The sequence below is a fragment of the Marmota marmota genome, unplaced genomic scaffold (genome assembly GCF_001458135.2).
Source record: "Marmota marmota marmota unplaced genomic scaffold, marMar, whole genome shotgun sequence".
Classification (NCBI taxonomy): domain Eukaryota; kingdom Metazoa; phylum Chordata; class Mammalia; order Rodentia; family Sciuridae; genus Marmota; species Marmota marmota.
Genome location: NW_026000051.1, coordinates 59,169 through 75,652, shown reverse-complemented (window position 1 = coordinate 75,652; position 16,484 = coordinate 59,169). Strand labels below are relative to the sequence as shown.

Below are 16,484 nucleotides of genomic sequence, written 5' to 3'. Positions count from 1 at the left end.
TGTTTTCACACTTGTGACTCCACCTGCCCACAATCTGGGATCTGTCCCTGCTTGCTGGCTAAACTACAGGTAATGTAGGAAGAGTGGGCTCAGGGGGCAGGTTACCGAGCATCTGACTGTTTTCGGATGACCACAGTGTACCCCAAACCTACTCCATGTCTCCTCCATCCACAGAGAAGATGCTGCTGCCCCAGGGAAGTGGCCCTCAACCCACACCCAGCCCATCTCTGCCTGGCCGGGCAGACAGATGGCTGTGGGCCTCAGGCCCCGCTGGGTCCATGCTGGATCAGTGCCCCAACAGGTTCTCTGCTCCTGGCCTGCACCACTGCCATGGAACCCTATGCCCACCAGTGGCTTCCAGGGCTGAGGTGACCCTGGATACAGGAGGGTGACAGACATACCCCTGTACTCAGGGACAAGAGCCCATGGGGTTCTCCTGCATGCAGGGTTGCGGCAAACCTCCGAGGGCTCCCACTTCTCCCTGGCTCCCCAGAGAAGGAGAATGAGCTCCTGCCTGTGGCAGCAGCCAGCCTTAGCCTGGATCTTCTGGAATAACTGTCCGCCTGGTGTATCCCCAGAGTTTGCGGAACTGTGTCAGGTAACTCTGGTTAGGACCAAGCAATGTGCCCCCCTTTATTGAAAAACTATTACAGAGGCAGCGGCTAGCCCGTGAGAGTGGCTCCCCAATGTCTGCAGGAACCCAGAGGGAGCCTAGACCAGGTCCATTTCCGAGGCTGACTTTGGGTCCCAGATGAGGAACTGGCTGCATATGGCTGAGGGGACATCATGATACCCAGGCAGCCAGAGAGAGGGGTCCATGGTGCCTTTCACACAGTGGTGTTAAATTGCAACTTCAAGGGCAATATGCACCTCGGGGGACCTGGCAGGATTTCAGGCCCTCAAGGGGGCGGAGACGCCAGGGCCTGCCTGCCTGAAGGTGCACCTGCTAGACGAGGCAAGCTGCGGGGCCCCATCTCTCTAACCTCTCGTCTTCCCCTCCGATGATCCCTGTGCCGGATCACTGCACCTTCAGGGGTGCGCTGCCCTAGGACGTGGACAGCGCCTCCCTCACCCCTTCTCAGCTGGAATCTCCTGGTAGCTGGAGGTAGGCAGGACAGCCTGCTTCCCATCTAAGGCTTGGACAGGGGCAGGTGGCTGCAGGGCTTTGGGTCCCCATTCATGGTGGCCCCAGCTCTGCTGTCAGCTCCTCAACCAGCTGGTGTCCTTGTTCACTGTAGAAAAGTGGATCAGCTTTAGGCTGGGTGGCTGGGGCTTCCTGTCATCCCAGATGTACTCCAGGGACAGCACCTTGGATGGCTTGTGTGAGATAAAGTGGCGGTTCAGGTGGCTCTCCTCTTGTCAGGTGGCCACGATGCCATTGGCTTTGTCTGTCAGGATGGCCATATGGCAGACCCTGGTAAATTCATATACACTGGCCACTCGCCCCCCAAAGACTGCCCCACCATAATAGAAGTCCCCCTCGCTGTTGGCCACAAAGGCAGTGGAGGCTCTCCTCCGCTCATAGGGGAACTGCTGGCGGGAGGCAGTGAAGTAGCCTGGGTGAATGGCAGCCACAAGGTCCCCCAAGGTCTCAGGACCCCACAGGTTCCTGAACACCATGTCTACATCAAGGCAGAAGAGGTAGTCTACCTCCCGGTGTGCCCTCTTGGCTATGTGCAGGCTGATGGTCTCCATTCGGCGTGTGGAAATCTCCTCCCAGTGAGAGTGGCGCCTGATGGGGATGATGCTGAGCAGCCGGCCAGCGCCCAGCGGGACCCTGGGAATGGCTGCAGGGTCGTGGGTGAAGATGTAGTAGTGCACGCGGTAGCCATGCATGAAGAACTCCTCGGCCGAGTCCAGGAAGTGCTGGACAAAGCGGGTGTACCTGGTGGCGACAATCCTGCCATCCACTGCTGCCCTTCAGGGCCACTGCCTGGTCCCCACCATGTGCTGGCGTCATGCGGGCCACAGGGTTTGGGCTGTCAGGCTGGGGTCCACTTGCTGGCTGCCTCCCTCCCGCTGTCACTCAGGTGACCCTGGGCTCTCGTCTGTCAAGTGCCCACAATCCTACTTCAGCTGAGCATTCCCGACCTGAAAACCCAACTGCAGAGCCTTATTTTTTAATTTTTTTTTTGGTACTGGAGATTAAACCCAGGGTGCTTTACTACTGAGCCGCATCCCCAGCCCTTTTTATTTTTTACTTTGATACAGGGTCTTGCTAAATTGCTGCGAGCCTTGCTGTTTGAACTCTTTTTTTTTTTTTTTAAAGAGAGAGTGTGAGACCGAGAGGGAGATTTTTTTTTTTTTAAGAGAGAGAGAGAGAGAGAATTTTTTAATATTTATTTTTTAGTTCTTGGCGGACACAATATCTTTGTATGTGGTGCTGAGGACTGAACCCGGGCCGCACGCATGCCAGGCGAGCACACTACCGCTTGAGCCACATCCCCAGCCCGCTGTTTGAACTCTTGATCCTCCTGCCTCAGCCTCCTGAGCCACTGGGATCACAGGCAGGTGCCACCGAGACTGGTTAAACACACTGACTTTCTTTGTGCACTTACTATAAGTGCCAGTGTTCTCGGAGAGTCTCGTGATGTTCTCATAGATGCCTACAGGAATGCCCATCTTATAGGCAGCACCACTGAGGCTAAGCTGGAAGAAAGGAGCCGAGAAGCAAGTAGGTGGCAGAGGGAAGGGAACGTGGGTGGTGGATGCTGGGTATAAGGAGCGGGCGTGGGTGGCCTGACCCCGCAGGGGCCATTCATCATCTGGTCTGTGCCTTAGACCTCGGGCCCCATCAGGGTCCCAGGTGGTAGCTCCTAAAGGAAGGGCCAGGTAGAGTCAAGAAGAGGAGAGCGGGCAGGGCCGAGGCCAGGACAGGGAGGCCGGTGCCTCCTGCTGCTCCACCTGGGCTGGTCCACCTCACCTTCCATGCCAGGCCCCGCCTTGCCCCAGCAAGCCCACCCCGTCACCCTTCGCCCTGCACCTTCCTCGGCCTGGCACCTGTGCCCTACAGGGCCTGCCTTCCCCTGCACTGGGAGCTCCGGTGGCTCAGGGAGACCCACCCGCCCACTCACCCCCCACTCACTTCCCCACGGCAGACACGGTGACTCCGATGGTCAGGTTCAGCGGCTGGTAGATGAGCTGCAGCAACTCTGGGTTGAAGGTTCCCTCGGAGACAATGGGCACCAACCAGGGTGTGAGTGTCAGCAGCTCCGTGGGCCTGGTGGCAGGGGAGGGGCCAGTGCTGAGGGCCTCCCTGGGTGGAAGCCTTGGCCACGTCCTGACCCGCCTCTTATGCTGTGTTACCGAGGGCAAGCCCGTGCCTGCCTCTGGGTCTCAGGTTCCCCATGTGGAAAGTGGGGTGGCACCAGCTACCTCACAGCAGGACAGGGAGGACCGGAGCTGGCACCAGCGTGGAGCACGTCTAGAGGAGCCAGGTGTGACCCCGTGGGCTGGTATCATCTGCCCCTCCAGCCTCCTGTGGGGCAGGTGCTACTGTGATCCCCTGCACAGGGGAAGCTCCGCACCATTGGCTAACCTGCCCGAGGTCATGCAGCCAGTGACAGGACTGGGTCCCAGGCCACCCAGACGTGAGCACCTCCACCAACTTACGAATCAGTGCTGTCACCCGCCCCCGCCGATGCCAGGTCTCTCTGTGCCTCCTACCTCTGCTCCAGCAGCTTGGGCTGAGGGTACAGAGGCCTGCAACCAAGAAGGGCCCGTGTGAGGGGAGGCAGCCCCCCTGGGGCGGGAAGGGGAAATGACAATCTCTTACTGTGCCACAGGCCGGAGGGGCTCCTCCCCCTTGTGCTGCAGCTTCAGGTTGCTGTGCAGAGGTGAGAGAGAAGAGAGAGAACACCCTTAGTTCCTGGCAGGAGGGGGACCGCCTGGGCTGGGCTGACTCCTGCTGACCTCCCCACAGCTTCATTTTGGGCTCCTAGGGTGCGGCCTGCCCAGGGCCAGAGGGAGCAAGCACTAAATTGCCTAGTCTGGCCTCACGCTTCCTGTCCTCCTTCCCTAGCCTCCATAGTAGCTGGGATTATGGATAGGCACCACTGCCTCCTGCCCTCAGGTGGTTTTATATAAAGGAATTCGCCCTGGGTAACCCGGTGGGCCTAGTCACGTTAGTCGAAGGACCTCAAGGACATAACTGAGGAAAAAGACGTGTGGCCTTGGACCGCAGGGTTGGCTCCTGCCAGTGAGTCCAGCCTGCCCGGAGGGCCCTCGCCAGCACAGGTGCCCATTCTGCGTCTCCGTGGCTGGCTGGCTCATTTCTCCCTGGCTGAGACTTGCACCTTTCCTCATCTGTGGAACAGGAGCCATCCTGACCCAAGTGGCTGTGTGAACAGGAGCCATCCATCAAACAGGAGGAAGGACGTGCCCAGCATTGGCCAGCACTCAAAGAGGGCAGTTGTCCTGGCCACTTCAGTGTCCACTAGCTTCAACAAAGGTCATACTGAGTGCAGAAATAACAGGAGGTGGCAGGGCTGCAGGCCAGGCCCTGGGCTTGGTGCCAGCAGACTGAAGGGCCTGGGCCAGACCCTGACTCCACGGGCTCTTGTCCCTCCTCTGCCTGCCACAGGGAGTGGGCTAAGGCTCAGAGAGGTTAGAGGCCTGCCCCAGGCTGCCCAGCAAGCAGTGGTGGTAGAATCGGCTCAAAGAAGCTGGGTAGACGGCCAGGAGGCGGTCCCAAGGGTCAGGGACCAGAGACGGCTCACATAAGAGGATGGCTGCAGCCTCCTTGAGTTCTCCCACCCCTAGTCTGGGGCTTCCTTTCATGTGGCAAAACATACAAACGTGAGATTTGCCATTTTAACCATTCTTAAGCATACAGTTCGGGGCTGGGGGTGTGGCTCGAGCGGTAGCGCGCTCGCCTGGCATGCGTGTGGCCCGGGTTCGATCCTCAGCACCACATACCAACAAAGATGTTGTGTCTGCTAAACTAAAAAAATAAATATTAAAAAAATTCTCTCTCTCTCTCTTTAAAAAAAAAAAAAAGCATACAGTTCAGTGGCACTAAGCACGCCCATGTCGTGGTGCCACCCAAAGGCACATGTGTTGAGGGCTTGGTCCCCAGTGCAGCTGTGTTGAGAGGGGGGCTCTCAGGAGGGATCGGGACCCTGCAGGCTTGACCTCTCCGTGGATGAGTCCCTCGGTAGGTTCGTGGCTCATGGCGTTACTGGCAGGTGGTAGAAACCGGCAGGTGGGCCCAGTGGAGGGAAAGTCCCTGGTGTGCCCTGGAGGGGCATTTCTTGTCCCCACCGTCTCTGTTCTCTCTGCTCACTGGCTCGCGTGAAGCGAGCACCTCTGGTCTGCCACGTCCTTCTGCCATGAGGTCCTGCCACACCACAGGCCCAGAGACAGCACGGCCATCGACCATGGACCAAAACCTCTGAACCCCGGAGCAGAATAAAGGCTCCTCCTTTGAGGACTTTCCTCGGGCACTTTTGTCCCAGCAACAAAAAGCCGACTGATAGGACTGCTCTGTGTGTCTAGAATGTTCCCTTCACCCCAGACAGAAACGTGGCACCTGTTAACAGTAGCTCCCTATGGCCCTGTCCCCAGGAAAAGGACCACCATGTCGCTGGTGACCGTCGTCTAACTCTGCTTCCTGAATCTGACTACCACAGGGACCTCTTTTAGGTGGACCCACAGTCCTCGTCCTTTTGCGATTGGTCTCTACTTGTTATTTTCTTGGTCGTGGGGATGAACCCAGGAGCACCCTACCATTGAGCTACAGCCCCAGCACTTTTAAAATTTCATTTTGAGACAGGGTCTTGCCAGGTTGCTGGCGACTAAAACACTCAAGGTCACTCCAAGGGATCTGGGCTGTGGGAAATGACCACACAAGAGACAGAAATACGTTTTTCTTTGGGGGGGGGGTGTCCTGTGACGGCTCCTCTGACCTTAAGGGTCTGCAGAGAGAGAAAAAGAGAGAGAGAGAGCGCGTGCGTGCAAGAGCATGAGAGCGAACAGGCTGACCCCTTTTATTGAGGAGAAGCTATTCAAATAAGGCAAGGGGTCAGGTTTCAGGGGGCTGAGTCTATCCTCAAGATGTCCACTAGCAGGTTGATTGACATGTAGAAGGACTACACCCAAGGACAGAGTAAAAGAAGGGGACACACAAAAGGCGTCTCCATGGAACATTCTATCCCAAACAGGGCAAGGGGTAATATTACAAAGGAACAGGGGAGCACAGCTCCACCCATGGGGATGTAGGCAGGCAGGCCCATGCACGAAGACACTGTCACACGAAAGATCGGGGCTATCGTCTGGGTTCCCTAGGCAACCAGATCACAGAGTGACACAATGCCACACCACTCAGAAGGGGAGACAGACACAGTCACGTGCTAGTCGGCCTGCCACATGGTCTCACTTAGTTGCCCAGGCTGGCCTCAATTTTGGGATCCTCCTGCCTCAACCTCCTGAAAAGCTGGCAATCCAGGCGTGTGCCACTGTGTCCAGCTGAGTCTCTCTTCTTGAACTGATGAATTTCCAAATTCAGCTCATCTATTTGGACCTCTGCCCTCGTTTTTTACAACAGCACTTCAGGTCTCTTCTCTCCACAAGTACAAATAGGCACCAGCCACACTGCGGCCTCAGAACATAAAAGCTGGGTCTGGGGGGTGCAGCTCAGTGGCAGGGCATCTGCTTGGCATGAGTGAGGCCCTGGGTTCCACCACCCAGCACCAAAACAAAACAACAAAAGCAAAACCCAAAACCAAAACAAAAAACCCCCAAACACTTCATATTTCTAAACCTCTGAAGGTAGTAAATGGAAAGTGAAGGAATCCAAAGGAAGAAAGAACTAAAACAGACACAGGTTTTCAACTTCAGTCTATCACAGAACCATCCAACAGAACCAAGAGGCACCCTGGAAAAAAGCCAAGGCTGAGGTGGTGCACGACAGACGCGACCAGGACAGACACGGGACCAGGACAGAAGAGGAAATGCAAGTGACACCATGGGGGGAAGGGGCCTTGTGGGTGGTCAGGGGAGTGGAGCTTAAACCAGAGAGGGCACGGCCACCTCCAGAATCAGCATGGTGGCTCTCTTTTTCTCCCCAGCACTAGTGGGGGTGTGGTAGAGGGTGGGTTCCCTGGGTACTGCCCAGGCTGAGCTGCTGCTCAGGAATGTGTGTGATGTGCTGTGGTCCTTCTGGAAACCAGCTGCAGAGAGGGATCGAGAGCCCATCCGTACCCACTGGCCTGGGGGGGGGGGCGTCCAGGAGCCACCTTCATGGAGGCGTGGGGGCCGTGCCCACAGCTGCTTACCACGGACCCACAGGTCACGGGGAAACAAGTGCCCAACAGCTGGTGGGAAAGGAAGAGAGGCTCCCAGCCCCTGGGTGGCATAAAATGACAGTGACCAAGAGCAGCAGGGACACACACTGGAAGTCAGTGCTGGGAAGAGGTGGAAACACCATCCCAGCTGCGCTCGCTAGACAGCAAGCCTTTGCTTCAGCACGGTGGAATGGAGCCGTTCAGGTGGACAGTGGGAGGGGCTTCGTAGGCAGGGTGGGGCAGGACGGGTGGGTGCTGGGAGCCATTAGCCAAGTAGGTATGACAATTTCCTTGCCAGCGTACCCCATGTTGCAGTGACATTGAATGTAGGTGACCTTGCTCAAGGACCAAGGCGGATTAGGGTGTTCCCGGTTTAAGATAATCGTGTTTGGGGCGTTCCCAGTTTAGGTTCCAGGTTTAAGGTTTAAGATTATTCCTGCTGGGAATAGGACGTATCCTGCTGCCTGAGTTCCCCTTGAGTTCTCACGGGATTCAGAGTTTTTTTTGGGAGACAGAAGCCCAGTGGAGGTGAATTTGGGAGAGAACGTGGATTTGAGCAGAGAACGTGGATTTCCCCAGAACGTGATTGTAGACGGCTGGTGTGAGTTCGGGAATAAAGAGTTGCTGTTTGAATCTACAAGCTGTGTGGTGGCTCGTGATTGTGTGCCCAGCCAGACTGCGGCATTTGTGCCCAGCCAGACTGTGGCAGGTGGGTGGGTGGCTCCCCTTTTCTTCTGTCTTTTCTGTTTTCCAGCTTCCCAGCTGCTAGGGCTGGACACTGAGTGTGAGTGTGAGTGTGAGTGTTGAAGTGTGATCCCTGTTGAGAGGCAGGAAGAGGCTGGACACTGAGTCCATCGTGGCGTTCAGCAGTGGCCTCAGGGAGGCCATCAGGGTTGTGTAAGGTGATCAGGGTGGGGCCCCGCGAAGGCATCTGCTGGCTTTACAAGGGGGAGAGAGACCAGGAGGTGCACATGCACGTGCACTCCCTGTCTCTCGCCACGGTCCTCCTGTGCTGTCTGGGAACTCTGTCCACAGGAAGGCTGTGACCTGATGCAGCCCTTTGCCCTTGGACTAGAACCCTGAGCCAACATAAGCCTCTTCTTTTTAACTGGCCAGCCTGTGGAGGTGTGTAATTAGCAACAGAAGTGACCATGGACCACGGCCCTAATTTACTACAGTCTGTGTTTATAACAGTGCAACCTGCCTTGCTGCTCACTGGCTGACCATCCAGATGTGTGACTTCCTGTGGCTGTAGAGTCAAAAGCCCCCAGGGCCCAGATGCCCCTTTGAGTTGTCCCAACCCATTTGTTCACTCTTAGCTGTCAAAAAGGCAGAGTCGCCAAATGAGGAAGGTGTCAGTCAAATGTCAGTTTGTTCTTGAAGTCCACATGGAACACATTGAGTGAAAGGCCGTGTCCTGAGAGCACTGTCTACTGGCCACCTGCTCTGCACCAGGGCAACGCCAGGCTACACATCCAGGTTCTGTGTGGCCCAGGAGGGGACCCTCACCCATCCCATTTTAGAGCTGTGCAGCCTATATAAGGCCAAAGCACACAGGGCACAAAGATGCACCAACTCAAGTGGCCATCTCGCGCCACATCTGTGGCAGCCCGAACATCCCTAGACACCATAGCAGTTCAGCAGAACACAAGCTTAGGACCCAGGAAACTGCAGACAACATGCCCCTAAAATCACTTGTGTCTCTCGAAATGTGAGCAGCCCCCAGGGGCCCCAATTCTCACAGCCCCATACTTACAAGATCTCTGGGCAGGGGAGGTAGTAGGGCACATAGGAGACGGGCGGCCAGTTCCTGACATAGGCCCTGGGAAGGAAAGACACCTGTTGACTCAGGCTGACACCCACGTGGTGCACATTACTGGAAGTGAAGAACACCAATGGTGCATTTGGGGGATCCCCTGTCATTCTAGAGCCTGGTGGTCTTTAGGACAAGGCCTCCTAGAATTCCCCGTGGACACCAAAGGGCCCTGATGTAGCTATTTGCTCACCCATAGCAATTTATTCCTGGGGCATGCATGGGCTTGACCAGTTGCCCACAAAGCAGTGGGGTGAGGCGCAGCCCCAGGAGCTTCTCAGAAGGGTACTGGGGTTTGTGAACTTGGGAGCATGAATAGGAGCTGCTCACCAACACGGGTAGAAGGATGGTGTAGGCAGAGCAGACTTCAGGACAAAGGTGGGAGGACCGTACAAGGCAAAATTCAGAAGCTGAAACTAATTAGGTCTGGCTGGGGCTGGGGCTGGGCCTGGGGAAGAGGTGCCAGAAGAGGTTGGTGGAACCTGGAAGACCTTAAGGTGGTCAAAGTTTGGGGTTGAGGTGCAGAGGCAGGGAGGGTGGGGTCCATGGGGCAACTTACCACAGGGCCCAGAGGCTTGTGCCAGCCAGCAGGCAGAGCCCCAGGCCCAGGGCTGGTCTCCAGCGGAGCATGGCTGAGTGCTGCACCAGAGCCTGGCCACCTTCAGAGACCGCTGGCTCCTTGGCCAAACAGTCCCTTTCCTCCCAGGGCAGTCAGGCTCTGAGCCTGCCTCTTGGCAGTCCTGAGATGCTGAGGTCCCCAAAACACCTGCAAAGGAATGCTGTTTATTCCAGGGCAGGGCACCCACTTCTGCACCTCTCTCTGTGACGTCCTTCCCAGCAATGCAGATCCTAGGCCTCTCCTCCTTCAGGTCACTCCCGGCAGAGGCGGACAGGTGACAGGCACTCAGTGCTTAGCTGGAGCTGTGGCTGGGGCAGCTCTGGGGTCTCGCTCCCTCCCTGCGGCCTAGAAGAACAGAGGCCCGTCCTCCCAGGGGCTGGGACGCTGAGGCGGGGCTTAGCGGATTCTCCGTGGAAACCGCAACTGGAACCAAGCCCGGCGCCAGAATAGCAGGGACACACCTAGTCCCCTAGGGTGCGCGGCAGGCAGCTGGGAAATTCCTGGGGAAGGAATTTCCTTCGGGAGGAGCGGGGCGACTAGGTTTTCCAGGGGACCACTGGGAGGCGCTTCCGCCCTCACTGGCTTGGTGACCTCGGACAGCCTCAGGGTTCTCTGCTAAAGGGGTTGGGAACAGCACGCACCACCGGTGGGCATGTGCGGGAATGGCTGTAAAGCGCTCCGCTGCGGTGGATCAAGGTCAGACATCCCGGGGTCAGGGTTCTGGGGTTTTGGCCTCTGCTCACTCGAGGGTCTCTGGCAATCCTGCTCCCCCTCTTTCGCTCTGGGGCCTCCGTTTCCCCACCTGGGCTTCAGCAAGCAGCATCCTCCGAGCCCTCGCTTCCACTGCTGGGCCCAGGACTCAGGGCCTCTCCTCTCGCCTGGCGTGCAGACCCCGGAGGCTGGGGCCGAGGCGCGCACCTGCAGGTCTGCCGGCCAGAAGGGCTCAAGGTTCGGACTTCCCTCCGCTCACGCGCGGCGCGGTAGGGTAGGGCAGGTGGGAGCGCAACTGTCCCCGAGGGGTGCAGACTCACTCCTTGAGGCCCCACCAGTTGTAGGATGGACGCAGGGACGTACCTCTGTCCGGAACCAAGGAGTCGGCTCCGTGCACCTAGCAGCGCGCAAGCCGGGTGCGCGGTCTCTGGCCTGGGGTGGTCTCTGGGCTGGGGCGGATAAGTCCCTGGGGGTGGAAGCTGCGCGCCCCGCCCTCCAAACGGCAGCAGGCGGGTCGCCCTGACTCCACCCCCGCGCCCCGCCCCCCCCCCCCCATCGCAGGCGGGTCGGCTCCGGTGTCCAGCTGGTAAGGTCTGAGCCCCCGCAATCTGGGCTGTGGCGTCATCTCGGAGTATGGGACTCCGCCTGGGAGGCAGCAGGGTGCGGGCCGCCCAGCTTGCAGTGAGAAGCCGGGACGGGACCAGAGCATGAGGTAGGAAGGAAAGCATAAGGGTGGGTGGCTAACGGGAAGGGAGCAAGAAATGGGAACTCTAAAGACGCTCCCAGAGCGCCTTCTTCAGTACCCCAGAAGTTCTCAGCCCCGGCTCCTGTGCCAGTCCAGGTGATTGCATCACGCACTGTGCTTACACAAAATGTTTCTTATAGAGTAGATAAACCAAGGTGGGGGATGTTGTTAGAGACTTATGGGCATATGCCGAAAGTTAGCTAGATGGCAGCCCAGGGATCCCCAAAAGAAGAAGACCAGTGACCCGCCTTGTGCTCCGGCCAAAGTCAACCCACCCACTTCTTGGGTTCACTGTTCACGAAGTTTCCTCTAAAAAGAGCCCATGCCAGTGCGTTGGTGCAGGCCTGCAGTCCCTGCCACTCCAGAGTCTGAGGCAGGATTGAAGCTTGAGGCCAGCTTCAGCAACTTAGTGAAACCCTGTCTCAAAAAAAGGTGCCTGAGTTGGGCTAGGGATGTGGCTCAAAAGGTAACCCGCTCGCTTGGCATGCGTGGGGCACTGGGTTCGATCCTCAGCACCACATAAAGATGTTGTGTCCACCGAAAACTAAAAAATAGATATTTAAAAAAATTCTCTCTCTGTCTCTCTCTCTTTTAAAAAAAAAAAGGTGTGTGTGTGTTGGGGTGGGGCAGGGATGTGGCTCAGTGATGAAGGGCCCTGGGTTCAATCCTAGTCTACCGCCCCACGCCCTGCCATGCTCCTGACCCCAAAAGGGCATCTTGCTCTGAAGCACCCCACTTCCTGTCTTTGAGCACCTCACTTTCTCTGTTGCTTGCTTTCCTGAATGAATCTGTGTGCCTCTTTTGAAGCGTCCTGAGATTCCTTTCTGTGGTGTAAGTCAAGAACCCACCAGGGCTGAGTTGAGTTTTCCTTCTCTCTTCTGGGGGACCTCCTTGGACCCCTGTCCAGTGACAGGCAGACACTTCACTGTGTGTAGCAGAGTGTCCAAGTGGTCATGGAGAGGGGGAGCCCGCTGGATGCAGTTCACTGTGGGTTAAGGTTGACTTCCCTTGCTCAGGGCCTCCAAGCCTGGCTTCTCTCTTAGCTGGGGACTAGCAGCAGCCCCAGCATCTCCTGGAGCCTCATTTCTTCCTCTGCCGAACGGGACTGGCCATGCTTCCCTCCCATGGCCTGGCTGGTAGCATGCGCCCGCCCAGGAAGGGCTGCTGTGGCTTCCCCAGGTGCTCTGGGAAGGGCCCTGGGACATTGTGCCAGGGGTACAATAAGCAGGAGGTGAAGGTGTGGGCTTGGGAGGCAAAGGCCTCTGCTGGGTGCCTGAGGGCCGAGGGGGTAGGAGGGGCAAAAAGAAGGGTCCCTGAGGGTACACAGGGAGAGGGTAGTAACAAGGAGGTGGGGAGGGGCAGAAGTCAGTCAGGAAAAGAGTGGAAACTAAAGTCCTTGGTGACGACCCTCGAGAGGCTGTGGGATTGCTCAGTCAGGACATAACTTGAAGTCACAAACCCAGGTCTGCCTCCCAGGCCCCTCAGGGGTGGTCTAGCCTGTGTCCAGAGGTTCCTGTGGCTGGACTGTTTCCTCAAGCTGCAGGTGCCTGTGCCTGGCATGGCCATGGAGCTGGTGAGTGCCAGCTGGAGACATGCTTCCAGTTCAGCGGCAAACAGGGGTTCCCTCGGGCCTGGTGGACCTGGCGACCTGGCGTGGGGCCTCCTGATTCATTTTCCTTCCTTGGTTCCTGTTTGCGAATTCCCTGGTCTGCCTTGGGGCCACCGGCACCTTCCTGGTAACTGTTATCTGATAAAGAGAGGACACTCCTACGCCAGTTCCCTAACAGGCAGGAGGACACTGCCTATCGGCCACAACCCTGTTCTGGTCCAGTCTGTCCTCTATCCCAGAGGAGGGCAACGACTACAGCTGGCCTGGAAGGGCTGACGGAAAGGTCCCTGAAGAGACAAGAGACCGCGCCTTAAAAACGTAACAAGCAACGACTGGGGGGAGAGGACGGCGCGAGGAAGGCAGGAGGGGCCTGGGACATGCTTCTTATTGGAGCACCCAAGTGGACAGATCTGGGGACTTGGGCAGGACCCACAAGAGGAATGAGACCAACCCAGTACTGAGTTGTAGGAGCCCTCGGGAGATGGCTCAGTATGTTAGCCAGTCCTCTCTCTCTTTCTCTACCTTTATAAAGACTCATATTTAATATACTAAGTGTCTTTTGAGGAGGAGGCAGACCCTGAAGCTGGGGTCCAGATCAAGGTCCCCACTATGGCTTGGGTGCCATGCTGTCCTACCTGTTAGGCCATGAGCTCAGGGCGGGGGGCAGAGGAAGGGAGAGGGGCTCTCTGTTGTCGCCCAGATCCTGCACACACAGGTGCCTGATGTATGCATGCATGCCTGACTGAGTGACCCCAGACCTCTTTGTGTCTCAGGATCCTCATCTGTAAAACAACAGCACCCACCTCATAGAGCTGTTGGGAGGGTCACACCAATTCCTTCACCTATTTATTCAGTAAACAGCAGGTGCCTCCTGTGTTCCAGGCGCTGCTCTGCAGGCCTGGGAATACAGCACTGAGCACGCACAGCCCTGTTCCCATGGAGCTGCCTCCAGTGGGGGTTAAGTGAGGGGATGCAGGTGACAGGTGTATGTCCTGAGCTCAGCTGGGGGCAGCTGCTTGGATGGGCAGGTCATGCACAAGTCCAAGTCCAGCAGCTCAGGGCCAGCCCCAGTGGGGCCTGTGGAAGAGGGTGCGTGGGGACCATGATGCTGTGGTTTAGATAAGTGTCACCAAAGGCCCATGTGTTAGAAGCTTGTCCTGCAGTATGGTGCAATTGGGAGCTATAAGAGGTAGGACCTGGGGGGCCTTCCGGTTGTTTGGTGCATGCCTTTGAAGGGGATTCTGGGACCCCACCCCCTTCTTTTCCTTGTGTGTCTCTTTTGTAACCAGTCATAAGGTGAGTGGCCTTCTTCCAGCATGAAGAGCTTTCTTGCCACATACCCAAAAGCAACAGGGCCACTCAACCATGTACAGAAACCTTCAAAAGTGTGAATGTGAGCCAGAAGAAACCTTTTGTCTTTATGAGTTGACTGTTTCAGGTATTTGTTATGGTAACAGAAAGCTGACTCACACACCTGATGTGACCATTCATGCCACCCAGTATTCCTATGTGGCTGTTCCTCTTCCTGGTCCTCAGATTTTCACTTGTAAAATGGACATATGAAGGAACCCATCCCTCAGTTCCATAATGAAGTGATCCTAAGATGGAGAGGTCTGTTTTCTTACTAGCAATCCCAGAGGGCTGAGGTATGGGTTTAGAGAGAGAAGTGGGCAACATCCTTTTAGGGGCTGGCTAAAGTCCCCTCTTGACTTTAAGGCCAGTTCTTGGCCTCCACACCACACACAGACTCTCCACAATTGGCCCCCAACTTTGACCCATCTCTGGATTGCGAGAGCAATTCCTAGCAGCAAGGGACTCCATAACTGAGGACACCCTAGAGTGAGCTGGGCACCAAGACCCCCAGGCCTTCACCTCCAGGGGAGTGAGGAGAGCATGCAGAGCTTCCCCGGCCATGGAACTGTGCAGAGGGGCTTGGCAGGGTGCAGCGGGGCCTGGGAGCTCAGCAAGTGGGCCTCACCACCCTCACCTTGAGGAGGCACTTCTGTTTGGAGCAAGGGCCAGAGAGTTCTCCAGGGTGTCAAGCAGATGTCTACAATCTCAGTTGAGACTTAGACGTTGATTTTTGCCTGAGGGTGGGCAGGAAAACCGACCTCAGCTCTCAACCCATGTGCCCAGGGCTCTGCCTCCAATTTTCTAAGTGACCTTGGGCAAAACCTCAGTTTCCCTACCATGAAAGGAGATGACAGGTACCTTCAGTGCCGGTCAAGCACTTGCTCCTGGAGCCCTGGTTGTGGGTGGGGAGTGCTCAGGTTCACAGCCCACAGGCCCAGCAGCAGAACCCAGCTGGGAGAGGCGGGGTCCGCAGGCTTTGAAGCTGGAGGGGGCCACATCCTGAAATGGCTAAAGGACGAAAACCCAGCCTCTCTCCTCCTAAGGACAAGGACAGGAGACAGTGATTTGGATGTCATCACTCACCTACCAAACTGCACCAACTTGCCCCAACACCCTAGAATCAGAATCCCTTGTGCTGGCCAAGGGGAATGGACACTCCCCAGTGGTAGCAGCCAGTCTGGACTGTCCGCCAGTGGTGGATGGTGGCTCAGGTGTGGGACCCACATCGTTCCCTTTGATCCAAGTTTGTCTGCTTCTAAATCCAGAGGGAGGATGGAGATGTGACCAGAGCTCAGGGCACGGAGCTCACATGCCTCAGAGCCCTGCATGGGATGCTGCCAGTGTCCAGCAGGGGGGACTTCTCGTCCCTGGCACAGCCAGCGCTCTGAAGCCATTTAAAATGATGGTGTCTAATGAAGCTCCCAGACTGCCATCAACGCCCCTTAGAGGGCCATGAACCGTGTTAGTGGGGTAGGCTAGGATTTTAAGTAAAATAACCTTAGAGAGAGGCTTCCCAGACAGGGCCGGTGTCGGGTGAACTGCAGTGTGTGTTGGTGTATGTGTTTGAGGACACTGTGTCATGTGTGAATGGTGTCCCAGAGGGGGAGGAGAGGGGGCTGGAAGAAAGGCCAAGGGACAGGCCAGGGGACACCGGCCAGAGGTTTCTGGTATGCCAGTGTCAGAGATGGAAGCCGAGACAGCCCAGACACCGGTGCAGGTGGCTCTGGACCTCTGACACCGCTGAGCACTCCCTGTTCCTGGGGGTGGGGGGCCCTACACCTCAGGGACAGAGGACTGGCCCAAACCCCAGGCTTGTTACCACTCACTGTCCAGGAGGGGTCTTTGCACCCCATTTCCCACTCAGCTTGGGAAAGCTGTAGTGCCACCTCAGAGCCCCTCTGCAGATAGATCACCCCCAGTGCACACTGGTGACAGCCCGTGGACAACTGTACCCTGGTCCCCAGGCTGGCTGTGCCAGGCAGTCACCTCACCCTGTCTGCTGCTCTGTGGGTGGCCAGGCTCTAGGGGTGCCTCTCAGGCCTAATGCCCTCCTGGCTGAGCTGGCAGAGCGTGGGCAGCCCCTGGCTGTGCTGGAGGTTTCTATACAAAGTCTCTGGAACCTTCTCCAGGCCCCGCCTCCACCTTTGGGTTCCTGGTTCGCACTCGCACACGGGGCCCCAGTCCTGGCCACCTCCTCCCAAGCAGGGTGGGGTCTCCTACACGGAGAGCCTGCTTCAAGCTGAAGGGTCTGTGCACGTGGAGCTGCTGCTTTCAGAAGAGAGGGTGGCAAGCAAGGTCCAGCAAAGGGTCCTACCTCGATCAGGGACACCTGGGGTGACCATGCTGCTGAT

General features: G+C 57.0%; 1 protein-coding gene across 1 annotated transcript; it reads right to left on the bottom strand.

The window, feature by feature from the left end:
- Positions 1 to 660: 660 nt before the first annotated feature.
- Gbgt1 (globoside alpha-1,3-N-acetylgalactosaminyltransferase 1 (FORS blood group)) lies at positions 661 to 10,955 on the bottom strand. Its single transcript, XM_048812811.1, is given in 7 exon segments — positions 661 to 1,885; positions 3,086 to 3,220; positions 3,667 to 3,702; positions 3,776 to 3,826; positions 9,040 to 9,105; positions 9,656 to 10,060; positions 10,518 to 10,955. Coding segments are annotated over 6 exon segments (1,044 nt in total). The 5' UTR covers positions 9,727 to 10,060; positions 10,518 to 10,955; the 3' UTR covers positions 661 to 1,200.
- Between the last annotated feature and the right edge of the window lie 5,529 nt (positions 10,956 to 16,484).